Genomic DNA, 21,260 nt, shown 5'->3' on the forward strand with positions numbered 1-21,260 from the left:
CTTTTTATCTTCATTGATAAATAATACCTCAAAAATGGTAGCACTACAGTAAATGACTGTGTCCCTACGTGACTCAAGAATGTTTACAGTCATGAAATGGCGTTTTATTTCTCTATAGTTGATAATATTCCTGTAGTCAGTGGAATAATGTCGTCGAAAATAGATTTATTTATTTTGTTGTTGTTTTTTTAAAAAAAAAGCACATTTTCAATGATTTTCAAGTTGTATTTTCATTCCTTGTAAGTCACAATGCAATCAACAATTGCAGCCCCACTTCCTCAGTCCCCATCCCAGCATAACACCTCATTGTTCTTCCCATTTGCCTATAGTACCGAGTATATTGCATGCTATAAAGCTGCATATAATAGTTTTTCTTTGAATTTGCTGAAACGTTTACTACATTTGCTATATTGTGAGTGCTAGGGCTGCACAATTAATCGAAACTGAATTTTGGCTATGTGCAATATCTAAATTGGAAGAAGTTGTAAGTACTGTAGTGCTGCAGAGATGTCCTGGCAAATCGTGCTCTCCAGATGTAAGAAAACATGTTTGTTTGGTACAGAGTAGACCCCCTACATCATCATGATTTCAATTGTTTTTTTCAGTAAAAATTAAGATTGGGACACTTATCATGACTCATATTGCAATGCAGTATCTGTCAGATAAACCTTAAAATATAATTTCTTGACCATACTGTGCAGCCTCAGTTAGTGCACTGTTCACCTGTACTGCCCAGCTTTGTGCTCTTTATTTGACTCAGCACTTGTACTTGTTGCCCAACATCACCCCTATCCTATCATCTTTTCTTTTCTTTGACCATGTTTTCTTTTTTCTAGGACCCAGCAGGTATCTTTGAGTTGGTGGAGGTAGTTGGCAATGGAACCTACGGTCAGGTGTACAAGGTCAGTGCTCCCATGATGCTTTTCTGTCCATCTTTACCTGCATATAAGTACGTATTTGGTACGTGCATGGCAGAACAGAAACACTGCTGTAAACTGTGATACTGATGAAAACACATGTACAGTATATTGTCATGTCTCCATTTAAACATTGTTTACATGGCAGTAAGTTTGATCATAAAAGTTGCCTGTTAAAGTTATATGATAAACTTCATTTATAAAGCACTGTTCTTAACAAGTGTACATAGTGCTCTACAGGAAAAAAAAAACAGGAGATAAAATGATCATAAAACACAAAACTCCAGGGGATCAAACCGTTAAAAAACTTCTCAGAAGCTCCAGCTGCCATGACACAAACACTCACAGTATATTGCAGTGTCTGACGTGTCACTTCTGGTAAACCTTACTATAGCTACTTCCAGTTAGTTCGAAAGAAAAAGAAGAAATTCTCAGTTAACTGAAATATCCTGTATAGCGCTTACAAATAGCATACTGAGTCACAAACACACACACACACCAGCATCTTTAGCATGTGCAGCATCTTTTAAAGGGCCTGGGTGGGGCTCACTTCCTTATCACAATATCTGTTTGTGTATATGTGAACTGGTGGTTTGTGGTTACAAGAGGTGTTTAGTCTTATTTAGGTCTGTGCAGCTGGCTGTTCCCTCTGTGCAAGTCATGTTCTCATGCTCCTGCAATACCACAAACTGTGTTGTGTGGTACTATACCTATGTGGAACAGTTTCAGTTTTGTGCATTAAAAGATGTCCTCCTGGGTGGATGTGCAACAGATGGTTCAGACCCTTTATGAGTGGTCAATAGATTGCAATTGTTTGTTTGTATTATCACCAGAATTTTAATCTTTTTTAAGATGTAAAGTAGTGCCAATTACATGACCGCAGCTCTGCCTGCCACATGGCAAAGAAAAGACAAATAGATGATCCAAAATGATTTATGGAAGAGGACTATCGCAAGAGATGCACAGAATAATGAGGCTTGTGTTTGCCTTCCCACAGGGTGCTTTTACACAGGGCTAGAACATGACAATTTTTACAAGGAAAACCTCCAAATATGGATGAATGGTGAGCAGTCTTATTGTGGGTGGATTAGAGGAGTGATTCTGATGTATTTCTTGTTGACACAATTTGGAAAGGTGTTATATCTCATAGCATTTTCATTTTGTAAATCCATGAATGAAATGACAGACATGGAAATACACCTCCTTCTCTAATGCTCCCTGGCCCCACTTCAAGCATTTAAAGTGTCGGCCACATAAGAGTAAACTTATAGGCAGCTAATAATAAGTGTTGGTTAGTGTCGCCTTTGAAGACTTCAGTGGCATGCTGGTTGTAATACTCATGTTGCATTCAATTGGACTTTAATGTGGACTATGCGGACCTGCTTGCTCGTGTCAACACAGAAACCTTCACAAAGTGCGTGTGTGTGTGTGTGTGTGTGTGTGTGTGTGTGTGTGTGTGTGTGTGTGTGTGTGAATCCCATCATGGGAAACCAGAACAGGAATAGGGCCTATAGAACAATGACACACAAACACATGACCCTTTAAGAAAACACTTGGTTGTGGATTGAGTGCAGGAGATGCTGACAAAGCATCCTGGCTTTCTTCTGTTTATTTATATGTGTGTTGCCTTTGCATTACATTGCATTTTGTAGCGTGTAGGAATGTAACATGAAGGGAAAATCCAACAACAGATACTCAGATCTTAATTTTAAGCTTAAAACTTTGTGTTACTCTTATGTAAATTAAGGATTGCAAGTTAGAAAATAAGAGAGTAGAACAGAGGAAAGTTAGTTACAGTTCCCATGGTGTGTCACTATCACAACTTAAGACAAAATAGAGCTGCAGTGATTAATCAAATAGTTATCAACTTTTAGAAGCCAACCGATATTTTGGTATATGTTGTCCGACGTGAGCCAGTTGGAAGACTTTTTTTTAGAGAGGTAATAACCAAGTCAAGTCAAATTTATTTCTATGGCACATTTAAATCAACATAAATTGACCAAAGTGCTTTACAAACAAAGGCAAGAGAAAATGAAGTCAGCGGAACAGACAATAACATATCATGCTTGTACTGAGAGTTCAAGGTAAAATCCCTGAGCAATGTAAAAACTAGGTAAACAACCATTTTGAGACCCCATTTAGTGGAAGCAATTCGAATTTAAGCAAAAGCCAAAGAAAAGAGAGTTGGCAGAGCAGATGTGGTGGAGCTGTTTGTTCCACAGGTAGGGGTCTGCAACAGAGAAAGCACAGTTGCCCTCGAGCTTCCACCCAACCCAAGGGACGACCAGAAGTGACTGGTCAGAGGACCTTAGTGGTCTTGGTGGGGTGTAGGGAATTAAAAGGTCAGTAAAGTAAGAGGAAGCCAATAATGCAGAAAACGATGCCAGATGTAATTTATGATTATTACATTACCAGTGACTGTCTCACTGTACTGGTGTCATTTTGGATAATGAAATGTATTGTCTGCCTCCCTTTTCTTCGTCACAAGTGTTTGATTTGAGGGACCATAGCAAAAAATGTGTATTGTCCGGTATATTGATATCAGAATTTTTTAGTCCCTAATATTGCCATCGGCCCCAAAAAACAAATATTGGTCAGGCTCTTCACTTAAATGAATGGGTTGAGTGATTTTTTTCACAAAATAAAAAAAATGTAATTCTCTAATTCCAGCCTCTTAAATAAGAGAACATGTTGGTTTCTTTACTCTCCTTTGACAGTAACAGTGTTTAACTTTTGGGTATGGGAAACACTAGCCCAAACAATTAATCAGTTAATCATGAAATTAATCGACAGATTACTCACGACTTAACTTAATCATGATTGCAATATGTTTGTATTTATTCATTTGTTTTTTATTCTTGTATAAATGCTGGTAGAAGGCAATAGAATACATGAAACTACACCGGACTTCTCATCAGCATGAGGGTGAGTCAATAATGACTGAATTTTGTTCTAGAGTGAACTATTCCTTTAAGAGTTTCAGGATGAAGAAGTTGAGGAGGCAGATGGAGCAGGAGTCACCACAACAGTGTTTATATGTGCACAGTAATGTGCAGTTTGTTGTAGTCCCTGTTTTAAACCAGACTGCATACTGTCTGTTGTTTGTTGAAATGGTTTATAGTTCAACTTATGTTGCCAATTAGTTCTGCTCTAAATTGAAGCCTTGCAGCTAACCTGTGTCTAGCCTCAGGGGCTGATTGCTTTGATTGCTGAATTTTACCATGACTCATGTTGCTCAGCAATGTGGTCTGATTTATGACCCACTAATTGGCAGTTAGTTAGTAGTCTGATATCATGTCAATCAAACCCACTGGCACTGGAGGGGAGTGAACCCCATTAGCCTCATTTTCATTTTAACTCAGCGGAACAACCTCATGGTCAGCAGACAGCGTTTTCTGACTTACCATGAAAGACAGCAATTAGAAGAGATGGAGAGTCATATGGAGACAAGAGGGCGGTGGAGAACACAATCAGGCCTTTTCAACAAAATTTCCCTGCCAACCGAAAAGTCAGGAACTACTGAGAAACTCAAAGAATCTTCAGTGCACTTGTGTTTGCGTGTCCACAACATCTGAAGAACTGTGATAATTAAAGACATTAGAGAGATAACAGATTGAAAAGCCACCATGTAGATTGAGAAATTATTTTTGCATGAAACAAGACAACACAAAGTCATCACTGTTGTATATGAGTGCTGTTTGAGTAGGTGTTGGAAAAGAGAAGCGCATATGTGGCAACATTTGACACACCTGAAAACGAAAGCCATGTAGAGAGGATATAATAGCCTGAGATTTTTTTTCTGGTCATTTTTGTGCGTCAGTATCAGTAATGAAACGTGTTTGACCGGAGCGTGACATTTAGCACTGCAAACTCCACCCATATCGGTTTCGGTAGACTGTCAAGCGGTTATATGACAGAATCGAGATTTTGTGGAGAGAACTAAAACTGCATTGAGTGTAAACAAGTTAAAGCTTCTTAGTCCTTTAAAAAGTTCCTGCACCCAGGAAAGTTGTCCGGCTTCGACAGTCACCCTTTTCCCTGAACAATTCCACTATTGTCCACTTTATACAGATTTTACAATTCAAATTTTACAAATCACGATGATGTGACATTTCTTGGAATCTGTACCAAACAAAAAGTGTTTTCTGGAGAAACAAGATTTGTAGGCCAGGGCATCAATGCAGCATTACAGTACTTCACTTTAATGCTGTTCTGTCACACATTTTACCTTGTTCATAAAACTGCAGCTTTTGAGATTTGGGTATTGCACTTTTGCACAATTTGAATAATGTTTTGATTAATTGTGCAGCCTTACCTCTACTTCAACACAATTCTTCCTCTCTTCTCGTCTCTTAAATGTTTGTCTTTGGCTTTTCCTTCATCATCATTTACAGCATTAATTTTACTTTACATTAACTGCTTTCTTTTTGATGTCCCAAGCACGTGCACAACAAGAACAAAATCACTTGTGTCCAACTGATAAAGAGCACACACACTTGCACATTTGTATTAAAGGATGTATTATGTGCAGTAGTGGTCACATGGTGGTACCATGCCTGCAGTAGTGTTGTTGCCGCAGGACAAAGAAAGCCCTCCCTGACAATCTGAGAGTCTTTTTTTAGAAAAATGGAGCAAAGAACAGAAATGTCTTGGACTATTTGTTTTGTCATGAATTATTGTATTACTGGTTGCCCTATCCATATTTATCGATATCAAAGAAGTTACACTCAGATGTTTGTTTCGAACTAATCAGCAACAAGTGGATTTATGTTCTGAAACAGTACAAAAGGTAACACTAAGAGTAATTTTGCCTGTTAAACTATCAGGCATCAAATAAACATAAAGTATTAAGTTGCTTTGTTAGACATTCTTGGTACTGGATCACCAGTACACACTGTGCATGCTCCTCATCATTATTCACAGACACACACACACACACACACACACAGACACACACACACACACACACAGGGCGTTTCCCTGTTTGCAAAAGGAACTTCCCTTCCCTGCAAGCCACTGCTGTAGAGTCATCTGTATGTGTGTGTGTGTGTGTGTGTGTGTGTGTGTGTGTGTGTGTGTGTGTGTGTTACAACGTGAAAATGTCAAACTCCACTTAAGCTAAATGCTATGATCACTGCTGATGCAATACAGAGTAAAAGCCTAAATTAGTGACTAGTTTCAGGACAGTGACTGAATTAAATTAACTGTTTGTGTCAGATAATAGACTGTGTGTAACTTACATGCAAGTTAACATGCAAGTTAAAAGCTTGCATCATAAAAAAACAAAAACATACCTTTAACATTTAAACATTTTAGTCAAGTTTGTGAAAGATCAAAGCCAGTCAGATTTGCTGTCTAGCACTGCTTCCATAGTTGACATGTCTCTATAAACCTCGGTGACACCATGTTGAAATGATGTTCAGCCATTAAAAAGCTGGCTGTAATAATTCCCAAAATGAATCATGTAGACTTCCTTAAATCTTTCTAGTTTCAGTAGCGTCACTTCCCTTTCTTGTGACCCATAAAACATTATTCTTATCTTACTCATCTTAGCTGATCTGCTGACAAGAGTGTTAAAAATGCCCAAGTTACACCAAACCCGTTCCTTTGACTGACTATTGCACAAACCACTGTGCATCTGATCAGAGCACAGGCGACCGGCAAGGTTTGAAAAACACTTGCCCAACTTTAGATAAACTAGAGGGTTTCTGTGTTAAGATATATTCATTTTCTTCTTCATATTAAGAGCTGGACTGCTCAGTTGTGCAAAGTATTTCCCTATTTCACTATTATTTGGAAGATTAAATTGAATAATATCTTATTTTGAAATAAAAGTCTTTGTTCCAATGCTAGGCAATGATGTGTGGGAGTTTCAACTGGGAGAAAAGAGAAGAGAGGCAAGAAACATCGTCCAACATAGTGTAGAGTCGCTGTGTTTGTGCTTGTTAGAGGTGAAAAGGGAAAGACGGTGGGAAAGAGACAAAGGAAAACAAGAATGGAAAGAGAGGAAAGTGAGAGAGGCTGAAAGGAAGGAAGGCAGAGGTGAAAGGCAGAGGGACGGAGAGGAGGGGAGGAAGGAAAAGGCAGAGAGACAGATGAAAACTAGAGAGAGAAGAGGAAAGTTGCCCCCCATGAGGCTTAGAGCTTTGTGCTGATTACCCATGTGTGTCACAGAGCAGTGAGCATATGGGGGAAGTCCACTAGTTAGAATATCCTCAGAGGTAACTGGCCTCCTTACTGTACTTTCTAAAAGTCAAAAGTGTAATTAAAAGTACACCAGCGATAAAGTCTTTTTAACTACAAGAAAATGATGATTTGCCATGATAATTAGCAAATCATACTATCTAAAATCTTATTGTAGAGGAACAATTTGTAAGATACAGACAGAATTTTAGTTTAAAACATTTTAAAAAAATTAACTAATATAATTAACAGTGTGTGTAGAAACAGCAGTTGACGTTATATCAAAGAAGTCTATATGTTAACTAACTAACTCAGCTAACTGAGCTTATTAGCTAACAATAGCTAGCTATAGCCAAGTCTAGCTAGCGAAGTGCAGCAGTTGTCAGTTAGCCCCTATGTTTTTGGAGCGACCTTGGAATTCTGGCCATATTCTACAGATTACACCTTTAATACATGTTAAAACTGTTCTTAAAAAAAGAAAGTGGTTGGTCCATGGGTCATACTGGTAATTAAATCGTTGTCTTTGTGTGCTACACACACACACACACACACAAACACAGTGGGGGCCACTTCAGTTTCTCAGTTCTTTTTTATATGATAGTAGGACAGAATGAGTTTTCACTTAGCTTTTAGCAGCATTCTGCTCAGTATAATGTCAAATCAGTCCAGCCCTGTTGACCCGACCCTGTAGTGCCAGCCAGGGAAGGCCAAATAAGGGAATGGGACAAAATAGGTTGTTTCTCTAGCAAAACACACACACACACACACACACACACACACACACACACACACACACACACACACACACACAAACAGATACAGACATGAGGCCTTTAAATAGCACTAATCCTATGAATTTTAGATAGGAGAGCTGATCAGTGATGCAGTCCATCCAAGCACAAAGTACACATATGTGAGTAACAGACTGTACTAAACATATAGAAAGACACAGGAGAGGGAGTTGGGAGCGAGACAGAGAGACATACAGGAAGGACATCACAGAGAGACGGGGGTGAGACAGAAAGTTGGAGATCAGCCGAGCGATACAGTGAAAGTGTTCCTCTCATTTGTCCCTGTTGCTCTCTGCATTATAAACGTCTCTCTTGTGTCTAATTAGCATATGTATGAATATATTATAGTAACCTTTTCACTGACAGTATTTGAAGTGTTCCCTTATTGTGCCACTGTGTGTGTATGTGTGTGTGTCTGTGGACAAGCAACAGACAGAAATGGAGACGGCATTTGTATCAGGATTTATTTGTTTGATTCTTAGCTCTTCACAGCGTCATAATGTGTGTGTGTGCACGAACCTGTGTGTGTGTGTGTGTGTGTTTCATTGGACTTTAATGTCAAAAAGTGCACAAGCTTTCTCTAATTAATTTTCTGTTGGAGAGCAGAGAGCCCGTTGTGTGTGTGTCTTTGTCAGAGCAGAGCATATTGTTAATAAGTAGCCCAGCTGCGAGTAGAACATTTCACATTTGTAAGTTGTGTTGGCAGCACAGGCAGCAGACAGCATCGAGTCTGAGGGGACAGGAAGGCCATTTCCTTATTTATCACATTCAAGCCACTTGCTGTTAGTATGCCACAATTCTTTGCAATTGTGGAGACAATGTCCTCTACCTCTACTACAGAATAAATAGGGGCCAGTGAGCCTGACAGAGGGTGTCTTATATCCAATATAGAAGCATAATATGTATGAGAAGAATGTCAGCTAGGTTGTTATCTGACAATGAGTCTGTTTCATTGTTGCTGGTTCAGCAACATTTTCACTAACCTTCATTCCACTTGTTTTTTATGAGATTTTTTTACCCTTACATTGTCAGGCTAAAACATTTAAACAAATGCTAAATCAGGATGAAACAAAATACACCCAGCCTGTTTTCACTCCCAATGTGCAAATACAGCAACAACAAATACAACAACGCTTCAACGATTTGACAGTGAATGCTAACCATTTAGCATTTATATGCTGGTGTAAATTTATTGTTATTGCTAACTTGACCGTAGAGCCCTTCACGTGCAAAACCGATTTTAGAGGGGTAGATAGAGCATTGAGGTTTGAGTGAGAATGTGTTGACACACCGTGTAGACCTATTTATACATAACTTGGTCACAAAGAAGCTTTATGTTGTGTCCATCAACACCTGAAGTCATTCTACACATTGTCGTACACTTTGCTACATTCTTCCGTGATGTCCAGCATTTTCCAATCAAATTCTTTTCCCGGATCTCTCTGCCATAACAAACTCTGGTTACTGCTAACCTGATGGACTGACAAAGCAAAAATAGGTTGGGGACACAGTTCCCACTGACAGTGAATGGTATTGATTATAACTGATTTAATGTAGGTTAAGAAAAGTGTGGAAAGAAATTGAAGAAACTAGTCTCCAGTAGCTTATCCTCACACTGAGGATTGACTGATGTTTCTGAGTTTATTTCTTGGAAACTTCTAGACTTCTCTGATGTTGAAATGACTTTATTTAGACACACAGTTTACAACACCATGCTATCCTCCATGGCCTACTATATCATGGTGAAATTGGTCTTGAGAGTAAACATTTCTTCGAAAGGGATGGAGAGTGTTTCTAAGATTTAGCTGCAGGAAAATAGAACATAAATAGGCAAGTATTAAAATCACCCACCCATCATCACCTACTGGAGCACAAGCTGGGGGTCATCAGAACTCTAAACCATCGGGCTGAGACCGTGCCCACAAAGACAGAGGGGAAGGAGAAGGAACAGAGGCACATCAGGGGAGCACCTAAAATCTGTGGATACCCAAACTGGACCTTTGTCAAAACCTCTAAAAGATCCAGAGCAGACAGAGAGGAGGAGACGGAAAAACCTAACAACGTCATCATTCCTCATGTCGCAGGAATATCTGAAAACTCTTCAATAAACATCATATCCCAGTTCACTTCAAATCTACCAACACACTGAGGTAGAAACTTGTCCATCCTAAGGACAAAACAAACACCCAGGCATAAGCAGAGTAATGTAGTATATGCTTTTGAATGCAGCCAGGGCTGCACAGATTTGCACATTGGGGAGACAAACCAACCTCTCTGTAAACAAATGGCACAACAAATGAGGGCCACCCTCAGGTCAAGACTCTGCTGTCCACTTACATCTGAAGGGGAAAAATCATTCCTTTGAGGACAACAACGTAAACATCTTGGCCAGAGAAGACAGATGGTTTGAAAGAGGAGTAAAGGAATCCATCTATGTCAAACTTGAACGATACATTTGAACAGAGGAGGTGGCCTAAGACATTACTTATCACCCACCTACAATGCAGTACTGAGTTCCCTCCCCAGACAGCTTAAAAACCTTCACACCTGGACTCACCTAGCCTTAGCAACCCACATTGAAGGCCGGTTGGGCTAACGACCCACAAGTGGCCCTAACAACTCTGAAACTCAGAGCTCACACGTGTCATTAACGACTCTGTAAAGGCACTCAGACACAGGGTTTAAAAGCCTCCAGTTAGTTAGAACTGAAGAAACCTCTTGGATGAGAGGTGAAACATATTCAAGAAACTGAACTGGACGTGCCTACAGCACTTACAAGTATTAAAAATGTAGTGTTTATTTTCAAGCACTCCATCCATCTTTGTCTCCCAGTTTTTCTCTGATTCTCTTTGTCTGTCTGTCTGTACCTGAATATTAGCTGACTGATTGAGTATAGTGGGATTTGTCATGCCCTCTGGTCTATTTCATACACACACAGGCTCAGAGCCCTGTCATACATCACAGCTTAAAGGCTTATAGAGTCGCTACTCTAGTATCTTGTCAGCTTTCTGACTCATGACAAGGTTTTCAATTTTCCCCTTTTCACCTGACTGCACTTTACAGCTCGGCCTCTCTCTGCTGCCTCCCCCTCTCTCTCCCTTTCTCTCCCTCATATTGTCTCCTGTCTTGTTCTCTCTGACTGTGCCTCTCTAGAGAAAATGAAATTATGTAGCTGTGTCCAGTATTGAAGATGATATCACAATCCAAGTATTTGCTCAAAAGAGGTTTTGTAATATGTGTGTGTAGGTGACAGACACACATTACAGTGGTTGGGTTGATTATAGTTGTGGTTTTAACACTTATCAAAACAAGTGGTGCACAAAACAATCCTTCTCTGGTAAAGAGTTGAAACATTTAAACAATGATATTCTTGACAATATGACAAAACTATTTTTGGTTTAGAATTCACAATGTTTTGGCCTTTCGGTTCTCCTCGTACTCAACCGAGTGCTTCTGCTTGAGGTGGTGAAATAAGTTTGTTGTATTTTCCCTTTTGTTGTTCACAGTCTTGTTGCACTCTTACATATTACCATAGTTTATTGTACGTCTGATCTTTTGTAAACAAACCACTTCCACACTACTGGAGTCGCTCCCCTTTTTTGACCTATCACTAACACCTCCGTTATGCTGCCAGTAGCAGTGTTTCTTTCACTTTCAGCCATTCTTGTTGTTGCTGTGTGTAATGATGTGACGTCATTATGCCAACAAGAAGGAATATTGGCATTATCACAATATGAATGTTTTAATTATTAGATCATTTAAACTACTAAATTACTTTAAAAATCAAACCAGTATTATCATGAACAAGAATGAGAGAATATTTTTGTTATATTTTTAGATTTTTTGGGCGCCTGTATTGCTCACCTGGTAGAGCATGTGACCCATGCATCGAGGCTGAGTCCTCAGCAGCGGCCCTTTTGCTGCATGTCGTCTACTCTCTCTCATCTCCCTTTCCTGTCTGAATCTAATCTCTGTCCTGTTTCTGTGAAAAATAATCATACAGAATATTTTATGGCTCTACGCCTGCGATAGACGTAGCCAGAGGCATTATTGTTTTTTCGGGTTGTCTGTCCGTCAGTCCATATGTCAGTAAGTATGTCCATCGCATTTTTGTGAATGCAATATCTCAGAAATGTATTGAGGACATTTTTTCAAATTTAGCATAAAGCATCCACTTGGAACAGCAACTTGACTGGTGCACAGAGGAATACAGCTGCGAGGCAGTAATTGTACTTGTGTAAGCCAGTTCATCCGAGCTTCAGTGCAGAGCTACAGGTCAGCGCCATCTGCAGAGTTTAGTTTTTTGTTTTTCTTTAACTTTTTAGTTTTGTTTTGTTTTTTTGTTCTGCATTTTACAGGCAAACTGCAGCATAAACTCGTAAGGCCAAATGCTTCTGGTAGACTTTGATTTCTGTTTTGGTAAAGTCATATGTGAGAACTTGTGGGATTTGGAGTTGTTGTAATCACAACTGTAGTCACAGTCTTCAGTACACTGTTGAATCTTTTTAGTCTGTTGAGATCTTTAATTTTTCTTCTTTTGTTTTTCCAGGGTCGTCATGTCAAGACAGGCCAACTGGCAGCTATCAAAGTCATGGAAGTTACAGAGGTAAAGTGCACTACATTTGTTTCTCTCCATCTCTTCCCTCTGTGTCTTCATTCTTCTTCCCTCGTTTATCTTTTGTGAATGAATTTGAATATTTAATGTTAAACATCAAGTGTAATTTTATCATGACATTGCCAGAACTATCAGATAAACACGACGTCAATGCAAATTATACATGAAACTTTACTTACACATGATTTCATAAATGAGAATACAGTTAGCTGACCTGGTTTTATTCCGTGTCAGAGGAAATTTACTCACATCCCGGGCACTTCCCATGGGCTTCATAAAGTGTTCTCCATGATTGCTCAAAATGCCTGACACAAGGCTAAAATAGTGTGAATGTCTATCGATTGGCATCACACTGATTTTACACAGGAAGTTCAGTTTACTCATCATGAGTATAACTCAGCCTGTGGAAATAATGGTTGCATAATGTCTTTGGTGGCTCTGGAGGGAGCGTTCCAAAGTCTGAAAAATATAACCCTGATGATGCCTGAATTATGAACTGGAGTTGTGGCGTTTGAAAGAAGCGGGCATTCAGGAGAGTGCCCGCTTCTTTCAAATGCCACAGGAGGGGGTCCAATCAAACACACTATTGAGTTGCGTTATGGGAAATGTAGGATCCAGTGTTTTTGGAGTTAGGGACTAAAGCCTCTGCTGCAACGATTCTGGCCTTCCTGCCCAAACTTAATGGAAGTGCAACAACACTTGTTATAGTACTTATTTTTTTATTACTGGTATAGAGCTTCCCTCAGTCTTGACAGACTGTCATTTATCTTCCCTTTGTGGAAAATAGAAGCACTGAAAAAGAGCACATTTGTTAATTTAGATTTTCATGGAGGCTGATGTCATATTGTTTTAAAAGTTGTTATGGTGTGAGAAGTTTAAAGAAGTGACTCCACTAAAGGATTATCACATAATAGGCAAGATGCCAGTGAATTTCCAGTACAGACAATAATGATGTTTTTTGTTGGCTCTGCTGGCTCAATACTGCAGTATGATGAAGCATTTAACATATCAATTTAAGTTAAGGCTGATGACAGAGCAGGAGAAACTGTTGCCAGCATCCAGAGAAACATAGAGATGGGAATCAACAGAGGCATAAAAATCAGATGAAAAGAGAGGCAAAAAACACAACTGTCATGATCCACACAGGAATGAGTTTAATGAGTTAGTTTGTCTGAAGGCACAATGCTTACAGACGTGTTTGAGACCTTCCTCTCTAGTTGTCTTGCTGTTGTATTGCAGTTTTTTTTCTTTTAAGTGGGATTATCCCTAAAAAGCACAGAACACGTGAAATTATTTCAGAGAAGTATTTCTTTCAAATAATTTGCCTTAGAGACAAAAGAAACAATATCACAGTTGTTTGTGAAAAGATTTTAAAATGCACAATTGGACTTAATGAGTCATTTTTGCTGTTTGCCTTCCTTTTGTCTTTTCTCACTTCAATTGTCTCTCCACTCACGCAGGTAATTGAAGTGATGGAACTTTTAGAGTACATTTGACAGCATCTCTTAACTCCCCCAAAGCACAGACACACAACAAGGATCAAGCAAAAATCTACTTTAATATGCCTCCAGCCTGACAGAATGAAATTACATGAAATGATCTCTTCTTTCCTACAGTTCTCTCAGTGTCACCATATTTCTGTATTGACCCAGTCATAGTTTGTTTAGATTCCAGCTGAATCTTCTTGATATTAAAGTTCTGTTCATTTTAGAGTTTTAAAACCACACTCTTGGATGGTTTGGATGATATAAAATATTAATCAAATTCAAACTGTAAATCAATTTGAGGATGAAAAAGTCTATTCTTTGTCTTTTCATCTTTCAAATTCAGTAGTGGTGTTAGCCTTACAGTTATATATACTGTACTGTATATCTGCAATCGCAATATGACTAAGTGCAATATCCAAATCGCTGGAAGTGCAATCATTTTATAAAGGTAAAATGTGTCACAAAACAGTGTTGTAGTGCTGCAGAGATGCTCTGGCCAAAAAGCTTATTCTCCAGATGTAATAAAACATGTTTGTTTGGCAGAGACCAGGAGAAATGCCATCATGATTTTACTAGTTTTTCAATGTCAATGAAAATTGTGATGAATAATTTAGTCAAATTAATAACTCTTGTTCGTGCAGCCCTAATATATAGGTTACAGATTACATCTTTAACTCTTAGTTTGGGTCTAAAGAGCGTGTTGCTGTGACTCTGTGTGCTCTGCCTTGTGGTCTCACAGCTGTACGAGGGGACAAACAAGAGAGAGGTGGAGGTTTTATTGAATATTGCTTGTGGTTTAAAGATGTAGAGCAGTAGTGCGAGTAGAATGGGGTTAAATGGGGTTGTGTCCTAAAGAAATATTCTAACAGATACTGTAAATTCCAGTCAGAATGTCATTGGCATCTATTTTGATAATCATAAAGGTCACTTTTAGGCACAATTTCGGCATTGTTCCAGGAAAGGCAATGTTGGTCAGACGGTTGTTGTGTCGGTCAATCCAACATTTGGTCCACACGGAAATTTCTCAGAAACTGTTGCATCAATTTCCATGTAAGTTTGTACAGACATTATTGGCTCCACAACAATGAACCCTACTGACTTTGGTGATCTCCTGATTTTTTCTCAAAAGTCACCACAAGGTTCAAATTTGGTATTTAGTAAATATGTAAATAGTTAGTGGATGGATTACAATGTAATATTGCACAGCATTCATGTCCCCCTGCAGTATGAATTGTAGTAATATTCGTTACTCTGTTACCTTTCATCTGGCACCATTATTAGGTTAAAATTGTGAAATTGTCTCTGGTTTATGATCAAGTTCTTGCAAAATCAGTGATATTCCAACAACCTCAGCTGTACAAACATTAGTATGCTAACACTGTAAACTTAAATGTTGTCCATGGTAAATGTTATACTCTAACATGAGCCTTTTTAGAATTGTTATTGTGAGTGTGTTAGCTTGCTGATGTTAGCATTTAGCTCAAAGCACAGTCTCACAGAGCTCTTAGTGTTGTTTAAAGTGCTGTTAATGGCAGAGTGCTGAGGATGAATTCAGGCGCCTCACAGCCTGAGGAAAGAGGCTGCTCTGTAGTCTGGTGGTGCGGCACTAAAACACAGTTAACTTTGTTTCACCATCGTTATATTACAGTAATTAATCTTACATAGCCACAAACAGTTACATGCCTCATCGCCATGCATCCTACAAACACTTTGTTTAAAAAAGAAAATAGTATTATACTATGCTGTGTCTTCCCTTCATTCGTTTTCAAAACAAATGCGCGCACTAGCCAGATCAAGATCGTAAGACACGAGGCAGTGGTTCTCATCCCACTTTTGTCCACACAGGCCGCCAGAAGCAACGAAAACTAAAAGTCTCATGAAGCAACTTAAGGAAATAATGCCAGGACTCCAACTGGTAGAAATTCTGTTTTTTTATGAGATAGGAAACACATTATGTTTGGGATCTGGACTGTTGTCCGACGAAGCAAACAATGTGAAAATGTCACTTTGGCCTTTTGGAAATTGTGGTCATTTTTAACCATTTCCTTCCATTTTATAGACCAAATAATTAGTTGATTAATTGAACAAAATGACACAAGTTTAAGTAGGTTCAGTGCAGTTTCTGTTGTGTCTGAAAAAGGATATTCCAAACTGGCCACACTGCTTCTTTTCATTGATACTTCACCACAAATCTGCCTATTGCAAGATTGTACACACTGGTTTCTTTCCTGTTGATGGGACTTGTGAGTCTTCTGTGTTGCAGACAAACTCTCTAGCAGGAAATGCTCGCCTATTATCTCCCTTCTCTCTCTCACACACACACACAAACAGAGAGAGAGAGAGAGCCTGCAGACGCAGGCAGGAGGCTTTGTGTTTCAGATGGAGGTGAAGGTTCAAACCCTGCCTTGTCATTTTCTCCCCTCCTGTCCTGTGGAGATTTAAAGGAGGTCAGTGACAGGGAGAAGCTCTCTGTTGTTTCCCCTTTTCTGATTAACAGCCACATCCAGCTTCTCCACCTCTCGTCCAGTCCAGGGTAAATTTAGGGGTTCAGTGAATTGGAGAAGTCACAAGTCATTTCCAGGATTTATAGTGAGAAAACAAAAACTGGTGCACTCTGTTTCCTCTGCTCTCGCTATCTGTCCTCGCGTCTCACAACACTGACCAACCTCAGTTGTTCTGGTGAGAAACAGGAATAGTTGAATTAAGGTCCAATAGTCAGGTGAAAGGTCATCTAGAGGTTACATGACAGTCTGATTGGAGATGCCATCTGTCTGGACTTGAGCATGTTTGTGTTGTATGAACTGTGATAGGAAGTGATAAGGAAACATTTTAACAAGTGGGTCTAGTGTGTAAAATACTCTGTTGTGAACCACATTTAAAAGGTGCACTATGTAGTTTAGGGGAATGAAATTTAATTTTTAACTTCATTGACTGATTGATTTATGCCTAAACAAACTAAATAAACAAACTCTTTGTTTTCATGACTGACTAAATTGAATAGACAAACTGACCTGAAATGACAAGACAATTTCATGCTGTTTTACTTTGTTTATCTGAGAACACCTTGTTTATTCAGTTATGGAAAATATACATATTTCTGAGTTTGTATTATTACCTCATTCATTTTATAAATATTACAATTCTGAGTTTGATTTTATTCTCCAAAAACTACTTAGTGCCCTCTTAAGCTGTTTCTAGGAATGAGATGAAGACTTACCCAAACAGAGAAACATATCTTTTTTTCTACCAAACACAACTACTTTTAATGCCCATCAACCAGACGTTTTCATCTAAATATACTCTACATGGGGTCTGATTTCTTCTGTATTTTTGTTATGTTTAGGAGGAAGAAGAGGAGATCAAACTGGAGATCAACATGTTGAAGAGCTATTCCCACCATAGAAACATCGCTACTTATTATGGAGCTTTTATTAAGAAAGGTCCTGCTGGACAGGACCACCAACTCTGGGTTTGTGAACTACTCTATCTGCCTATATTATTGCTCCTATGTTATTGAGTCAAAGAAAATGAAAGAATGACTCATTTTTATTAAGTAGCCACTACGCTACTGGGTTATTCTGAAATCATTTTTTGTGTGTTCCTTCAAAATCATTCACGTTATGATCACAGTTGTTTTGGCTTCTAACATGTGCGTGAATGTGTCCATTTAGTTGGTGATGGAGTACTGTGGAGCTGGCTCTGTGACAGACTTGGTCAAGAAGACCAAGGGGAACTGTCTGAAGGAGGACTGGATAGCTTACATCTGCAGAGAGGTGCTCAGGGTAAGGTTGACATAAAAAAAAAAACACAGGCACTCCCTACAGTACACATAGACACTGTTAACTGTAAAGTAGACACAACAAAGTCACTTGTTGAGTCTGGTGTCAAATAGGCAAAGGTTAAAGCTGGCTGGTCCCTGAAGACTTTTTTCTCCCGGATATTATTATTATGATAATATTTTTTGTGTTTTAAGCTTTGTTTATAAGAGTCATCTTCATCAGTTTTGGATAGTGGCCTCTGGCACCATTGCTATGGAGAAGAATCCAGTCAATAGCTCAAATTAGAGGGGTAGTAATGCAAAGTGCTTTGTTTTTGTCATTGGAAACAAGCTACTCCACCATGGTTGCCACATTCATCCAAAACTGACCCACAATCCAACATTTAAATGATTTAAGCTGCTGAAAGATTTGTTGAGGTTCCACAAAGCCAAGTTTCATCCAGCTGTAGCGGCAATGTGAATTAAAGGGTAGCTCCACCAATTTGACACATTAAAATGTGTTAACGGGTTTTGGGTAATACGACTAGATATATGAAAAAATTTGTAACAAACCTTTAGTGGCTCCAGGTGAAGCTGCATGTCATCTGATAAAGCGCCTCGAGTGATGTCTGTCAATGTCTCAGTTGCATTGTGGTTAATGGAGGTTCAGAAAAGCTGTCCACTGGTCTAGCATGAAAAGTTTAGAAACAAATTATCAAAATCGATACAACAGAACCAGAGAAATCGACTCCCACGCAGTTTTATTCCTTTTCAAAATCTGGCACTTACGTTACCCACAATGCAACTTTACTACTTTTTTCACATACTCCCTTTAACACTTTAATATGTAAAATTGGTGGAGTTACCCTTTAATGCTTTTTCCATCCATTGCTATTATTGCCAATATTTTTGGTGATATTTTGAGTTGTATCCACTGAGGTTTTCTGTCTTAAGTGAAAATGTACTTTCAGTTTACTTGTCTCCTTAGGTTTCATGTTTACAAGCTTGTACCTTTGACTTTTTATTAAAGAACCAAAAATAAACTACCAGACACCTAATATTGCCTTTGCAGAAAATGAACCCTTTGCGCTCAAAATAATCCCGTTCACCGTGTATAGATGTAAAATTGTTGACACAAATCGCTGTGGCTGTGCTGCTGAACCCTCAATCTTCCAACACACAGAAAAACATACACAAAGAATCCTGGGTGAACTGTGTTTGTGAGGTGTTGTTATGGCGGAGGCCCTTTTTAGTGCTGGTAAGAACAGAGGTAGTAATTTGTGTGTGGATGCAAACTAAAGGCTGTATGAGTTGCTGCTGTTGTTTAAGAAACATGATGCTACTTTTAGTGTTGGATTCTCTGCCAAATCAACAAACAGAAGAAGCCAAACTGACACTGATAGTTCTTTATGTTCAGGGATCGTGTTTTCCCCTTATGGCTCTAGGGGATAATTGATTTATTTTATTTATATACTTTGAAAGCCAATGTAGAACAAATGTCTGTTAGATGTTATGGTTATCATTATAAGAGATCACAAGGTCCTGAGAAAGACTCCGGGATGTTTGCACTGCTCACTGCGTTGGTGTTTGTCGCTCGAGTAACAAACCTACTGTACACAAACATATATACACACACAGTCACTTCCAACATATCTGCCCTTGATGCTGACGTTATCGAGGACAAAATGAAAGTGAGATGATTTTTCAGGAGTTATAAACTTAACAGACAAAGGACTCTGGACTGTCGCCAGTGTTTTCCCTGCTGCTGTCAGCCATGCTGTCTCCCCATTGTTTCAACACCACAGCATACACACACAAACACACACACATACACTGAGCATAGCATGGTGAAGTCATTGTCTGAAATAAGACTTACTTCCTCTGTTTATTTAACCTCCTTTGAAGAAGCGAGAGTACAAACACACACACACTCGAAACTGTGCCACTGATCACTTGTGCCACTAGGCCACTCTGCTACCTAAAGCAAAGCTATTAGAATTTACTTGTAAGGGAAAAGCAGTTCAACAAGCTTGAAATAATATCTACTCAATATTCAGTATTCCTTCAAAATAAACACATAATGCTACGGCTCTTTTGAAGTGAGTGTTTGTGACTTCATGTCTATGGCGATATAGGTCATTTGACTGTGTATGTTTGTATTTATTTGTGTGTGTGTATGTCTTCCAGGGTCTTTCCCATCTTCACTCCCATCATGTGATTCACAGAGACATTAAAGGACAAAATGTTTTGCTCACAGAGAATGCTGAAGTCAAACTGGGTATGACACATCGACACATGCACTGCGGTTTCATCCACATACCTCCAGGCGAAACTGTTGAACAATCACACAGTCATACATACATACATAAATCACACGGCCACAGAAGCACCACATAAAGAGACAGCAATTGTGTTTGTATTCAGCTGTGAAATTGCCCTACATTTTTTTTTATGTCTCAGTTGACTTTGGAGTGTCAGCTCAGCTGGATAAGACGATCGGTCGAAGGAACACCTTCATCGGTACTCCCTATTGGATGGCTCCGGAGGTCATCGCCTGTGACGAGAACCCTGAGGCCACATACGACTACAGGGTACTTATTGACATAGAAATAGTTGTGTTTCTTGTCACATTTTTGAAGATTTGTAGCAATCTTTTTTGAGACATTGCCAAAACAATTCAGAGAATAAGGATAGCTCCCACCAACAAGGCTATGGAGGACTGAACCTGCCAAAATCAGAAAAAAGATAAAGAAATATATAAATATGAATAAAGTGACATTTAATGCACCAAAAATAAAATTGAAAATAAATCTAGGCATGAATTGCCTCTGTATTAATTTAACTATTTACTTCCTTTCCCATTTAATTTTCCATTGTATTTATTTATTTATTTATGAATTTTTAAATGTATTTATTTATCTACATATTTATTTCTGTACTATTTTCCATTTTATTTATTGAGCCATGTATATATTTCTTTATTTATTTCTGATTTGAGCAGTTTTGATCCATACAAGACCAACTTAATCCTTTTTCTGAAAGTACACGTGAGGCATCCAACAAGAAATCAAACATTCTGTTGTACTGTGAAAGTTCTTGTCCCTTTAGTGTGAGCTAATGTACTGTAGGCGATATGTGATGTTGTATGAAACTAAAAACTACAAAATATAAACTGTAATATTTAATAGCGTTTAATCAGCCACATACAACAACACATATGAAAAAGAAACTGCAGAGATGGGGATGAAATGTAATTACCTCAACTGGACTGAACTAACTAAGGAGTGTCAATTCAAGTGTCTCATACTGGGTTAAAAATCAAATGTGATACACTTTTTTTTACTCTTACACAATGTCTGCAAAGCCTGTGAATGTAGCATGTTAGCATCAGGCACAGTATTTAGTGTAGGCCAGCCATGTTTTTGTTTTTCCCAACACAAAATCACAGTAGTTACGCACGGTACAGGAAGGCAGTTACAAGACTCTGGCACAAGCAAAACACAAGCCATT

At 38.7% G+C, this 21,260-nt stretch overlaps 1 protein-coding gene across 2 annotated transcripts in view; it reads left to right on the forward strand.

The window, feature by feature from the left end:
- LOC311256836 (mitogen-activated protein kinase kinase kinase kinase 4) overlaps positions 1–21,260 on the forward strand; it is a 69,832-nt gene that overhangs the window by 632 nt on the left and 47,940 nt on the right. For both annotated transcript variants that reach the window (XM_084352204.1, XM_084352203.1), the window contains exons 2-7: positions 837–902; positions 12,441–12,497; positions 17,337–17,462; positions 17,665–17,775; positions 19,938–20,028; positions 20,211–20,341. In XM_084352204.1, the coding sequence (XP_084208330.1) occupies positions 837–902; positions 12,441–12,497; positions 17,337–17,462; positions 17,665–17,775; positions 19,938–20,028; positions 20,211–20,341 (582 nt within the window). The remainder of the gene's footprint in view (positions 1–836; positions 903–12,440; positions 12,498–17,336; positions 17,463–17,664; positions 17,776–19,937; positions 20,029–20,210; positions 20,342–21,260) is intronic.

This window comes from Pagrus pagrus, assembly GCF_965226575.1.
Source record: "Pagrus pagrus genome assembly, chromosome: 5".
NCBI lineage: Eukaryota > Metazoa > Chordata > Actinopteri > Spariformes > Sparidae > Pagrus > Pagrus pagrus.